Below are 13,966 nucleotides of genomic sequence, written 5' to 3'. Positions count from 1 at the left end.
CCTTGTTTTCTATAATAAAGGTAAAGGGACCCCTGACCGTTAGATCTAGTCGTGGCCGACTCTGGGGTTGCGGCGCTCATCTCGCTTTACTGGCCAAGGGAGCCGGCGTACAGCTTCCAGGTCATGTGGCCAGCATGACTAAACCGGAACAGCGCACAGAAACGCTGTTCACCTTCCCGCCGGAGCGGTACCTATTTATCTACTTGCACTTTGACGTGCTTTCGAACTGCTAGGTTGGCAGGAGCAGGGACCGAGCAACGGGAGCTCACCCCGTCGCAGGGATCCGAACTGCTGACCTTCTGATCGGCAAGTCCTAGGCTCTGTGGTTTAACCCACAGCGCCACCCATGTCCCTAGTTTTCTATAATAGGGATGGGGAAACTGCTGCTGTCCATATATTATTGGACTACAACTCCCATCATCCCTGGCAGCTGTCTGTGCTGTCTGCAGAAACTACTCCATAGAATTGTAGAGTTGGCCAGGACCATGAGGATCATCTAGTTCAACCGCCAGCAGTGCAGGAATCTATTGCCCAACATGGAACTTGAACCCACAGCCCTGAAATTAAGAGTCTCATGCTCCGCCAACTGAGCTATCCATAAAGCTGCATCGATAAGAAATACCTATTCCATGACACTGCCATAGGTAAGAACAGGCTGCTTAGCTATAATCATAGGGTGGTAGCAGTGAGGAGCAATAGGTTCAGGGGCAATATGTGGCTCTCCATGCGTCTTATCTGGCCCTCGGAACTCTCCCCAGCTACACCACTCGCTGGCTCTGCTTTGCATCCTCCTTGAATGTTTTCCCCCCGCTGGAATGTGTCCTTGAACACTCCTAATGTCTCTTGGCTTGCCCAGGAGAAGGCTAGAGAAGGGTCAACTAGCCACCTATACAGAGATAACATTTACATTCTCACTGTTGTGGCTTCCATTTCGTGCCCCACCCACCACAGATAAGTGGTTTTCAGGAGGTGAATAGGACCACTCTATTCTGCCTTGGTCAGTGTTACAGCTTAATCTGGGTGTAGGGCTACCCTGCCACCCAGCTCGTCGGACTAAGTAAGTCCGCAGGTCCCTGCGGAAGAAAATGAGCTCAGCCGGACAGGAGCAAACTGCAGAAGATCCAAGTTTATTGCGCAACAGGTTCAAGACCAGATTGAACAGCGAGAAAGGGGTGACATGAACTTTTGAAACTTCCCTCCATGTCCCAGAATACAGTGCAAAATACATCCCAGTTACATCATGAATACATTAAGGAAAGGTTGGGTTACACAGATTACATCATGAATACATTAAGGAGAGGTTGGGTTACACCGGATTAACATATGGAGGAGGGAGGGGGGAATATGCAGAGCTGGAGATATGCGCAGATAAGCACATCCTGATGAGAAGACAATGGTCCATGTAAGGTCTGGACACCTTGCTTGAGGGATTATGGAGGACAGGGGAGGGGTGATGGAGTCCTAGAGAAATTGAGCAAATTGGCACGTTGATTTTCTATGGATTTTATAGATTTTAGTCCCTTTGACAATTGGGAATGGATATATTATAGCGAAGAAGAAGGTGAAGAAGACATGCCCCCCCTTCCGTAACAGTCAGACAACAGCTGATCTGTGTTCATTTCTAGGCACGGATCTTGTCAAGCTGGAACGTGTAAAAGAAGAGGAGTTTGGATTTGATATCACTACCCAAAGGAGTCTCAAAGCAGCTAACAATCTCATTTCCTTTCCTCCCCCACAACAAACACTCTGTGAGGTGAGTGGGGCTGAGAGACTTCAGAGAAGTGTGACTGGCCCAAGGTCACCCAGCAGCTGCAGGTGGAGGAGCAGAGACGTGAACCCAGTTCACCAGATTACGTGACTACCACTCTTGACCACTACACCACACTGGCTCTCAAAGGCCAGTGTACAAAGGAGGGTGACCCAGGATGATTAAGGGTCTGGAAGCCAGGCCTTATGAGGAACAGTTGAGGGGGTTTGGTATGTTTAGCCTGGAAAAAGAGGAGACTGAGAGGAGATGTGATAGCCATCTTCAAATATCTCAAGGGCTTTCACACAGAAGAGGGAGCAAGTGAGTTTTCTCTTGCTGTGGAGAGTAGGACCCAAACCAATGGCTGCACGTTACAAGAAAGGAGATTCCAACTAAACGTCAGGAAGAACTTTCTGACAGTAATAGCAGTTCGACTCCCTCGGGAGGCGGTGGACTCTCCTTCCCTGGAGGTTTTCAGGCAGAGGTTGGAGGGCCATCAGTCATGGGTGCTTTAGTGGAGATTCCTGCATTGCAGGGGGTTGGACTAGATGACCCTCGGGGTCCCTTCCAACTCTACAATTCTATGATTCTATGCCTAGAGGGATGGATGTGGCCCTCTGGCTGAAGAAGATTCCCCCGCATTTGAATGGCAGAACCAACAACTGAGCTTAAAGACAACACTGCGACTAATACCCACAGCAGCCCCTATATATGCTCCACACAGAGGTGGCTATCCATTACGATCTGTCCACTGCAGCTCCTGCTTCGCCAAAGCTTAAGTTCCACACTTGCAAGAGCTTAAGAGCTTGGCTTGCTTTGACAGGGACTTGAGGCAGCTTACAGGTAAAAATAAGCACAGCGGGCGGTGCTGTGGGTTAAACCACAGAGCCTAGGACTTGCTGATCAGAAGGTCGGCGGTTCGAATCCCTGCGGCGGGGTGAGCTCCCGTTGCTTGGTCCCTGCTCCTGCCAACCTAGCAGATCGAAAGCACGTCAAAGTGCAAGTAGATAAATAGGTACCGCTCCGGCGGGAAGGTAAACTGCGTTTCCATGCGCTGCTCTGGTTCGCCAGAAGCGGCTTAGTCCTGCTGGCCACATGACCTGGAAGCTGTACGTCGGCTCCCTCGGCCAGTAAAGCGAGATGAGCGCCGCAACCCCAGAGTCGGTCATGACTGGACCTAATGGTCAGGGGTCCCTTTACCTTTAAAAGCATTTGAGGGGACGTCGACGACGACAATAATTTAAAAACAATCAAACATCAATAGAATTAAATTATCTAATCTATGAAAACCATACCAATAATTACAGTAAAACCAGCACGGCGTCAGCCCTTTCTTTAAAAGCAGCCAGTTCCCAAAATTCTGTTGGAATGAGAAAGTCTTCACCTGCTGCCAGAAGGACAACGAGGAGGGAGCCAGTCTAAACTTCTCTAGGGAGGGAGTTCCAAGGTCTGGGAGCAGCCACTGAGGCCATCTTCCACGCCCCCACCAAACCTTCCTGTGAGGGTGGCGAGACCCAGAGGAGGGTGTCCCCTGAAGATCTCAGAACCCAGGCAGGTTCATATGAGGGAATATGGTCTTTCGGATAGCTTGGACCTAAGCTGTGCTGGGCTTTATAGGTAATCACCAGTATTCTGAATCGCGCCAGGAAACAGACTGGCAACCAGAGAAGCTGTTCTAGTAGTTGTAAGGCTCCTTATCCAGCAATCTGGCCGCAGCTCTTTGAGCCAGCTGAAGTCTCAAAGCACTTTCCAAAGGCAGCCCCACGTAGAGTGTGTCGCAGTAATCCAAACACTCTGTCACCGTGGCCAAATCTGTGGCAAAAGCTATTTTCCTGGTTGCAATGCGGAAATGCCATTCCACTCCCTTACACAGCATTTGGCAACCTGGTACTCTTCAGATGTTTGGGACCTCAACTCGCATCAGTCCCAACCAGCCAGCCTTTCATGGAATTGTAAAGTTGGAAGAGATCCTGAGGATCATCTAGTCCAACTCCCTGCAATGCAACTGTCCCATAGGGGATCAAACCTACAACCTTGGTATTACCAGCACCACGCTCTAACCAACTAAACTTAGCAAGTACTCTAACCAACTGAACTTAGTAAGTATCTGGAGAGCACCAGGTTGGCAAAGGCTGGCCTAATACATGTCAGCCTCCATGAATGTGTAATTTCTTGCAGTACATGAGCACGAGGAAACAGGTTATTTGGGACAAATGTTTAGGTGGCCGCCTGGAGCAACAGAGACTCCGGAGCATGAAATAACTAAGATGAGCCCTGTGGCTGCCTCCACCCTGTTCTCATAGTGGCCAAACAGATGCCCACAAGAAGGACCTGAACCTAAGAAGATAAGAATACTGGACCAAGCCAATGACCCACCCAGGCCAGCAGCTAACCAGATGTCACTGTGGAGGCAGAACATTACACAACCATCATGGCTGGTAGCCTTAAAAAGGTAAAGGTAAAGGGACCCCTGACCATTATATCCAGTTGTGGCCGACTCTGGGGTTGCAGCGCTCATCTTGCTCCATTGGCCGAGGGAGCCAGCGTACAGCTTCCGGGTCATGTGGCCAGCATGACTAAGCCGCTTCTGGCGAACCAGAGCAGCGCACGGAAACGCCGTTTACCTTCCCGCCGGAGCAGTACCTATTTATCTACTTGCACTTTGAGGTGCTTTCAAACTGCTAGGTTGGCAGGAACTGGGACTGAACAATGGGAGTTCACCCCGTCACGGGGATTCAAACCGCCGATCGACAAGCCCAAGGCTCAGTGGTTTACACCACAGCGCCACCCCCATACCCACCATGAATTTGCCCAATCCTCTTTCAAAGCCATCCAAGTTGGTGCCCAGTGGTGAGAGACAAGAGGCTGATGGGTTCTCTGGGGGCAAAAAAAAGAGGCTGTGGGAACAGAGCCACTGGCTTCTCTGACTAGCTTTCTGCAGAGAGCAGGCTTTGTGCTCTAGCTGCTTTCTCAGCTCCAAAACAAAGCTTCCCCCCACCTCCCCATATTGCTGGGAAGTAGTAGTAAGGTGATCCAGGTTGGATAGTATTACTCAGATGGCTGTGTAAGCAAGACTGTCTGGGGTGGGAGTATTTAGGGGGCTTTTCTTGTCTCCTGAATTAGGTGGGAAGGGGAGGGGAGGTTGGGAAAAGGAGACCCGCTCTCAGGCAAGGTTAACCCTTTGTAAGACCCCTAGAGCAGTGGTTCCCAATTAGCAAAGTACTGCAGTCCCCAAGCCCGCCAAGCCACGGACCCGCCTCATTTTGAGATTTTTGATCCCTCTATGGTAGTTTTTGTCATGTGGCACCACGGACCCCCTGGGTGGGTTTTGCGGACCCCCTGGGCTGTGCAGACCACTCGCCAACTGGGGATGTCTGCCCCAGAAGGAGCTTGATCCTGCCTCCATGGTAAAATGGCTCTAGAGAGGATGGTAGATCTAAAGCTGGCTGTAGAAATAAAATAAAAAAACCCATCCTGCTCTCACCAGATGCCATGATGGGGAAAGCATGCAGGCAGGACTGAAACACAAGAGCCCTCTCCCCTTCTATGGTTTCCAGGAACAGGCAACCAGAAGGATTGCTGTGTCCAGCTGTAGCCAGTAGCCATCGATAGCCCTCTCATCCATTCATTTGTCTTTTAAAGCCATCCAGGTTGACTGTCCTCACTGCTTCTTGTGGAAGCGAGTTCCAACGTTTAACTTTGTGCCGCATGAGCTGCTGGATCAGGCTAATGGCCCATCTAGTTCCAGGGAGCTTTCCGCAGCAGAACGTCTCTCTCTTTCTCAGCAGCCTTCCCTAGTTATAGGGGATGACGCTTTCACCCAGCAGGGACACAAGGCCTCTTGTTATTTGTCTTGCAACAGGTTATTTGTCTTGCAAAGGGCTGCCAGCTTGGTGCGAAACATGATCTCCACATGGGAAGAGCAAGGGGGCAAGGAAAGGAAACACTGACGGCAGGAGCTCTGGCTTGGGGGCCCGATCTGTCACCTGGCAGAGCCAAGAACAAAGGGAGAGACAAAGAATTTTCTCCTGCAGACTCACTGCAACCCGTGGAAAGAAGTTGAAAACAAATTTGTTTCACAAGCAGGGATATTAAAAAAAAAGGAGCTAGCTTAACATCTGGAGAAATAAGAGGGATTAATCTTAGTTCAAAAACTGCTGCATTGAGGATAAGTAGCCTTTCGCTTATAATAAAATAAGCTTGGAAGTGTGCAGATGATTTTAGCGCGAAGTCTCAGAAGCTGCCAACCCGCAGTTGCAGTTGACTTCAGGTCTTGCTTAGCTCTTTTGTCCCTTTCACTCGCTTAACAGGATGGGAGCAACAGATCACATTCCAAGGAAGCCTTGCACAAGGTGCGATCCTAAAAGGTTTGGGCAAGCAGGCCGGCTGGAGCAGACATGGGGAAACAAAGGGAGAGGCGGACAGGGGCAGAAAGCAGGGACTTTCCTCTCTGGCTTGCCCCCTCATGCCCCCCTCTGTAGGGGGCATCTCACATTACCAGATCCCGCCAACCCCTCTGCAGAAAGGCTTCCCATCCAAGGGTGACGGTGGTCTCCCTTTCTCTCGCTCTCCTTGCGGAGTTGGCCAATGGCTGGCCACAGCTGCAGCCTGTGTGGGCTGAGCCTGTAACCGATACCCCCCAAGACATCTACCCTGGGCGACTGTCTCTAGAGCCAGAAGGCAGGCAGGGAGAGGGGAGCCCCGACGGCACATAGAAGGGGGCAAGAGGAGAAAGCTGACATGGCCATCCCAGAGAGAAACTCGGAGGGCGGCAGACTTGCCTCCCGCTCGGCTTGCCCTCCCCAGCTTTAATGGGACATATCTGGTTCCCTCTTCGAAAGAGGCAGGATCACTTCCTGTTCTCTGCCGCACAGAGCTTTGCAAAAGGACAGCATTGTCCTCCACATGCGGGACTCCTTGTTGGAGGTGTACTGGGTTTGTGGAGCCTGCTAAGCCGCGGAGCCCTCCCTCCTCCGCCATGAATTTTGGTTTCACCCAGGAGCAAGTGGCCTGCGTGTGCGAGGTCCTGCAGCAAGGGGGAAACATCGAGCGCCTGGGGCGCTTCCTTTGGTCGCTGCCGGCCTGCGACCACCTGCACAAGAACGAGAGCGTCCTGAAGGCCAAAGCAGTGGTGGCCTTTCATCGGGGAAACTTCCGGGAGCTCTATAAGATCCTGGAGAGCTACCAGTTCTCTCTGCACAACCACCCCAAGCTGCAGCAACTATGGCTCAAGGCTCATTACATCGAGGCAGAGAAGCTGCGCGGGAGGCCGCTGGGAGCCGTGGGCAAGTACAGGGTGCGGCGCAAATTCCCCCTGCCTCGGACCATCTGGGACGGAGAGGAAACCAGTTATTGTTTCAAGGTAAGGAAGGCTCCCTGAAGAGACCTTTTCCGTGGTAGGCATCGCACTGAAAAGGCAGTCAGGGAGATGCAGGAAACAAAGAAACAACTGCCACCAAACACTCCATTTTTCGGCAGGCACAAAATCTGCACATTGTTCCTTGAAAACTTTCAGGGCTTGGCTTGGCAAAGTAGCCGTTCAGCTGAACTCCCCCTGCTTTGGATTATTGCAAGCGCCATCTGCCTTTTCCCCCGGGGGGTACTCAAGGGTACACAGTACCAGCACCTTTTTTCTAGAAGAAAAGCACTGCCTAAGTCTACGGCAACTTCCTTCTCCTTACTATAGTACTTGTCCACTTCAGTCAGCTCAGAACAGCCCCACTGGTGATGGGACTGTGCATTGGGCAGGTCATTACATCGCATGCTCTTTCCCCCTACGTGAATGACCCCAAGTGCTCCCTCATCTCTTTGCCTCTTTCCCCCACTCTGATGCAACCTCCTTGCCCTGGAACCCCATTCAAGACCACTTAGGTGGTTTACTTGGTTAGAGCATCATGCTGATAACACCAAGGTTGCAGGTTCAATCCCCATATAGGACAGCTGCATATTCCTGCATTGCAGGAGGTTGAACTATATGATCCTCAGGGTCCTATCCAACTCTAGGATTCTCCTCTTCCTCCCTTTCCAATCCCTCCTCAAATCCTCCTCCTTCTTGTGTTGTTGTTGTTGTTCAGTCATTTAGTCGTGTCCAACTCTTCGTGACCACATGGACCAGAGCACGCCAGGCACTCCTGTCTTCCACTGCCTCCCACAGTTTAGTCAAACTCATGCTGGTAGCTTCGAGAACACTGTCCAACCATCTCGTCCTCCGTCATCCCCTTCTCCTTGTGCCCTCAAGTCTTTCCCAACATCAGGGTCTTTTTCAGGGAGTCTTCTCTTCTCATGAGGTGGCCAAAGTATTGGAGCCTCAGCTTCAGGATCTGTCCTTCCAGTGAGCACTCAGGTCTGATTTCCTTAAGAATGGATGTGTTTGATCTTCTTGCAGTCCATGGGTCTCTCACGAGTCTCCTCCAGCACCAGAATTCAAAAGCATCAATTCTTCGGCGATCAGCCTTCTTTATGGTCCAGCTTTCACTCCCATACATCACTACTGGGAAAACCATAGCTTTAACTATACGGACCTTTGTTGGCAAGGTGATGTCTCTACTTTTTAAGATGCTGTCTAGGTTTGTCATTGCTTTTCTCCCAAGGAGCAGGTGTCTTTTAATTTCATGGCTGCTGTCACCTCCTTCTTGTAGGAATTAACCTTATACCAAGTCAGAACATTGGTCCATGTAGCTCAGCATCAACTACACTGACTGGCAGCAGCTCTCCAGGGCCTGTCCCAGCCCTGCCTGGAGATGCTGGGAGTTGAACTGGGATCCTATGCATGCAAAGCAAATGCTCTAACCCTCTGCTGCAGCCATTCCCCTTAGTCCTCATTCCCAGGTGAGAAGGTCCCACATGTCCTGTCCTATTCATCCTGCTGCCTCCCTCTTCTCCCTGTTGTCTGCATTGTGCTGTCCCTATTTTCTGAGGAACGCTGGAGCGTATGCAAAGCTTCAATTGTACACTCCTTGGGGCAGGGCTCGGTCTTTCTCTGTATTGGCCATGTTACATGATAAAGCTACACAGCAGCCTCCCACTCTTGTCTTCCGTGCCAATAGCATCTCTCGTCCCCGCAAAGTTCTGGAATGAACTCCCAAGCAAGATGCAGCAGCCGTGAGGGCCTTTGGGTGACAGTCGTGCAAAAGCCGTTTATTTGGCGTGGCCTTTTTGCAGCTAAGATGAACACAATTGGCCAAGGGATACAGCTTTAGTGGGTAAAGCTGTGGATTTATTTTTGAGTGGGGGGGATGAGGTGGAGTTGAATTTCATTGCTATTCATTATTGTAAATTATTTTAAATCTCTTTCTTTAATGTAAGGATCTTTAAGATTGGAAAAGCAATATGTACATCATAAATAAAAAAATACTTCTTCCTCTGTGCTTTTCTTGGGGCACCAAGGTTTCACTTTCTCTTTGCTTTCCTGCCACCTGGTACAGTACTCCTGTGCCATCCCCCCCATTGCTCCCCCCCCCCACCTTGCTTTTCACTTCTCAAGCCCTGTCTTTGGATCCCACCCCATCACCTGGGGAGGGGTGCCACTTATGCACTGAGTACAGTGCCAACATATTGCTGAGAGCTACCTAATCTGCCATCATAATAGAATAGTATTCACTGGCATTAAAAACAGCATTTGTGGACTTTGAGTAATGGTGATAAGGGAGGGAGCGAAAAGGGGAAACAGGTTTGGGGTAGGGAGAGAAAGAAAAGGAAGGCAAACTTTAGAGATGCCGTAATTTTCCTGCCCCTGGACAGGTCTCCTGTGGCTTTAACAGTTGTGTGAGAGGAAGGAGTTCAACTTATGCAGCTTTCCCCATCTGTGTGCTAAGGGGAAATTGGCCAGCTGAAATTCTGCCCCTCAGAAACCTGCCAGGAAATGTGGGAAGAAAGAAGGTGGCAACTCTAGGAAGTTAACTTTCACAGAGAAGCTTGGTGCTTGTTGTGCCCCCTCATCCTTCAAATATATTTCTCCCTGGTTTTTAAATGAACACAAATTCTGCCCTTGCCCAAGGTTTCACTGCCTAGAGGTTTAAAAATCCAACCAACCCATAAAACTTCCCAAAATGATATCTAAGATTACGAAAAAAAGAACTGTTCACTGTCAAGAGCACAGCTATGAAGAGAGAATGATGTTATTGCCCCCTGCCGTTCATGTTATACCATAGCACCTTTAGTAGCTGCAAGTGTACAACAATGCACATTCAGATTAAGAATAATAATCTAAACAAATAAACATAGATGAGAAGAAAGGATTCATAGAAGGCCATGGCAATTGAGGGGGGAAAGCTCATGGGCTCACTGAAAATGTCAACTTGGGAGTGCTGCAACAGGTGAAACAAATTCCGGATATATACCCCTTGAGGGGAAAAATGAAAATGACAAGTTCCCTGGACAAAGCAAAACTAACACCCTCTGCTCTCATACAGGAGAAATCTCGGAGCGTGTTACGGGAATGGTACATCCACAACCCCTACCCATCCCCTCGTGAGAAGAGGGAGCTGGCAGAAGCCACAGGGCTGACCACCACCCAGGTCAGCAACTGGTTCAAGAACCGGCGCCAGAGGGACCGTGCGGCTGAGACCAAGGAGAGGTGAGGCTTTGTGGGTTTTGTGGGTTCAACGAAAGAAGGTGCAGAGCCGCCTGCTGCCTACCGACACAGCAGGGGATGAAGGGAGGGAGGAAGCCCTGATACTAGAAATCACAGAAAAAGGGACAGGGGGAACCAGAACCCTTGGGACTACGAGAGGGGCGGGAGCACAAACCATTGAGAAATATCTTGCTTACTTTCTCTGCCTCCTTTCTCACTTTCTCTGCCTCCTTTCTCACTTTCCAAAAAGTTTCCTCTCTGCACTTGATCTCTGCTCGCTGTCCATTTTTGAGTTTCTTTGCCCTTACATTTAAGGTACAGAACATACCCCAGGCAATTGTGCTGCCAGCCTGCCTTGGCCTCCCTCCCTCTCGTTTGACACACAGCCATCTGCTGTCAGTCCTTCGGGTCTCCTTTTTCCAAATCCAACTCTGCCATGTCCTTCTCTCTGTCTAGAACAACCTCCTTGCATCATCGGAGGCTGGTCCAGCAGAGCAAATAGGGGCACTTCCCCACCAACCTCAGTCTGACCTAAGTCAGCCAGGGGTGATACCAGCTGTCACCTTCCTCCTCCTTAGTCAGAAAGCTCACCCATAATTAGCTTTTGCCCTGCCCTTTCGAGACACAGGCCCACACTTTAAAGCACTGTGTCGGGGTTTTTGTTTTGCCGCAGCTCTTTTCCCATGTAAACCTGATCTTTACTGCTGAATCGGAACAAACAGTTATTTGGGTTTTCCGTGGATTACTCTTTGCTCTTATTCAGCAGTAAAGAGTGGGTTTTGCGACAAAGTCCCCCCAAAAAGACACTCAGATGCAGCATTTTAAGTGCAGACCAGTACCTAGAAAGCACAGCACAAAAGGAAGTCTGAATGAACCTCAAGTGCTGTTCTTGTACAACTCAGAGAGCAGGAGAATAGCGACAAAACTGGAATCCATTGGTATCTGCCTGGCGTTCGTTCTGACTCCACCTACTCTTGGCCTCCCATCCTCCACTCCAAGTGGGCACTAATCACCCTGCCTTCACAAACTGTGTTCTCTATCAACTCCATATTCCTCCTAAAGTTTTCTGCAAACCCTTTCTTGGACCACAGTAGTAGCCACGCTTGTTCCATTGCAATTTTTTGCAAGTGGCTGCTTCTTTCTTCCAAGCTCTCTCCTTTCTCTTCACTTTTGAAATGCCCCATGTTCTTAGATCATGAGCCTCCAGAAAGGGAATGTGCTTTTTCAAAGTGTTCTGGTTTGTAAGTACAGAACACTGGTGAGATGCAACCTGTAACTGGGGCATGACCACAGCTCAGGCTAAGGCGGGTTTCACCAGAAGTGATTCCATTCAAGTAATTTTAAATACATCATTAACTGGAAGGAAAGAGTGGAAAGAGAAAGAAAGAGTGAATAAAAGAAGAGGGGGATAGTGAGGGTAAACAAAAAACATTTTTACCTAAAAGGCACTGTGTAGGTGGCTCATTTGAATTTTACTGGAGCAGCAGTACTGGAGAGATGGGCTAGCCTATTCCTGTACTGTTTCCCTGATCAAAATGGCATCTCCAAAGCTTTTTTTTGCCCTACAGCCAAAAGCACAGATCTCCTCTTATTTGGCATAAAGAAAACAGCAGGAAGGTTGGGGTGGACAGTCAGAAATACAAAGCCATACCTGCAAAGACTGAAAGTTACCATCTAATCCCTGCTTCCCCAATGCCTATTATCTTAGTAAGCACCCAGCAGGACTGATTCCTTAACAATCTGGCCCCCAGAGACAATATTCTCCTCTTCCTCTTCTACTTCTTGCAGGGAGAACAGCGACGGTGGTGCACTGAAGGAAGGAAGGGGCCTTCCACGAGAAAGACACCTACTCTCCAGCTCCGATGATGAGAGCTCTCCCATTGACAGCCCTGCAGCTCATGCATCCAGCCCCTCACTGCTCTACTCTGGTTTGCCACTTTCGGCTCCAGCGGGAAACTCCATTCACAACGTCCAGAGGGTAGATTTTCTGCAGCACCAGCCGCTCCACAATAGTCTCCTGGGGCCCCTCACTTCTACCCTTGTAGATCTGGGCTCCTGAAACTGAACAGTGGAGCACCCACTTCATCCCCAATGGACTATTCCTTTGTTCTCCTTCTGTACTTCTAAGCACTCTCCTGCCCAGCCAGCACAGGAACTCACAAAGCATCTCATCTCCTCCTGACCTTTAGGGGGCAGTCATAAGAGGAGGAGGCCTATGGGCACCTGCAAGGCCATGCTATTGCCCCCACAATTCAAAATTCAGATTTTGACAAACAAACCACTCCAGAATCCCACCAGATCTCCACTTTCTGCATTGTTAAAAAAAAAAGCAGCAAAACTTTGTGTTGTTATAGAAAAGAACACATTTCTGCTAAAATCAGAAACCACTTCTGCGGGAAGGGGGGATTTTGAGCAGATGGGATTTCTGCTCTCAACACATTTCCTGATCCCACACCCCCTGGAAAAACTCCCAAATCTTGCTCCCCCCATACACTAGTTGATCATGAGGGCCCAGCCTTCCTACCTTATAAAAGAGCGGCATGTAATGCACCTGATGGCAAAGCAAGGGGAGCTCTGTCCCCATGGAACCAAGCAAAGGTGAAGCAGTTAGCAAAGCAACAAAATTGGTACGAAGCAGAGTACAAGTGCATGCAGCAGCTTAAACTGGGAAGCGCAGGAGCACCCAATTAAGAAGGTTAATTAGGGCTTTAGCCTAGACAGCTGAGCACATGCAAACACTTACCCTCTGGAGACAGCAAGAGCAATTAAAGCGCCTTGCAGAGGTTCCAGCAAGCTTAATGACTTTGACAGAGGACTGTAATGAAGCACTTGATAATTTTGTGGGCATCCGTATGGGAAATAATGGCCTACTGAGCCTACATTATACTTACAGCCATTCTGGGAGAGGAATGTTAAGAGACAGAAGCTCTTTTGTAAGAAGGTTCAGCAAGAATCGATCTCTGGAGTTGGGAGACAATTCTTGAATGTGATTCTTGGAGAGGGTGGGATGGGATCAAGGCCTGCTGCGGGCTGCTTGCTTCTGCTAGACCCTCTTTTTCTACCCCACTGAGCCATGTTACTCTGTATTGCCAATTTTCTAATAAATTAAAAACCGAAAAGGGTGGCGTCCTCTTGCATACTGACACAAAGCTGGCTAGCTCAGCTGGTTAGAGTATGGTGCTGATTACGCCAAGCTTGCAGGTTCAATTCCCATATGGGGCAGCTGCATATTCCTGCATTGCAGGGGCTTGGGGTAGATGACCCTTAAGATCCTTTCCAACTTTATGATTCTACAAAGGCTTTTCTAGGGACTGTCTGGCACTCAAAATAAGAATCCACTGCCGACTTGCCTTCCTGCACAAACCTCGTGGCAGGTGTCACTTCCTTCCCTCTCCAAAGGCTCTACCAGCATCCCATAGTAGGGAAGACTCAACTTTACAAGGACACCATCCTGCTAGCCTGAGTGTTTTGTGCCCAATGGTGATTTAGTACATGCACAGCAATGCTCTACTGTGGGTTTTTGGAGGGTAGTTAAAAATGCTGACATTCTATACACACTTACTTGGGACTAAGGTCCATTTAACTCAATGGGGTTTTATTTCTGAATAGACATGACCCTATAAGAGTGACCTGAAAATCAGGAAGTC

At 49.4% G+C, this 13,966-nt stretch overlaps 1 protein-coding gene across 1 annotated transcript; it reads left to right on the top strand.

Moving 5' to 3' along the window:
- The first annotated feature begins 5,053 nt into the window (after window positions 1-5,053).
- Window positions 5,054-13,438, top strand: LOC114603261 (homeobox protein six1b-like). The gene is made up of 3 exons (XM_028742132.2): window positions 5,054-7,109; window positions 10,159-10,322; window positions 12,108-13,438. The coding sequence occupies exons 1-3, from the start codon at window positions 6,726-6,728 to the stop codon at window positions 12,376-12,378; spliced, it is 819 nt and encodes a 272-aa protein (XP_028597965.2). The 5' UTR covers window positions 5,054-6,725; the 3' UTR covers window positions 12,379-13,438.
- The last annotated feature ends 528 nt before the right edge of the window (window positions 13,439-13,966 follow it).

Source organism: Podarcis muralis, chromosome 7 (genome assembly GCF_964188315.1).
Source record: "Podarcis muralis chromosome 7, rPodMur119.hap1.1, whole genome shotgun sequence".
In the NCBI taxonomy this organism is placed as follows: Eukaryota; Metazoa; Chordata; class Lepidosauria; order Squamata; family Lacertidae; genus Podarcis; species Podarcis muralis.
Note: the sequence above shows the minus strand (reverse complement) of the source record. Positions and strands in the feature narration are given on the sequence as shown.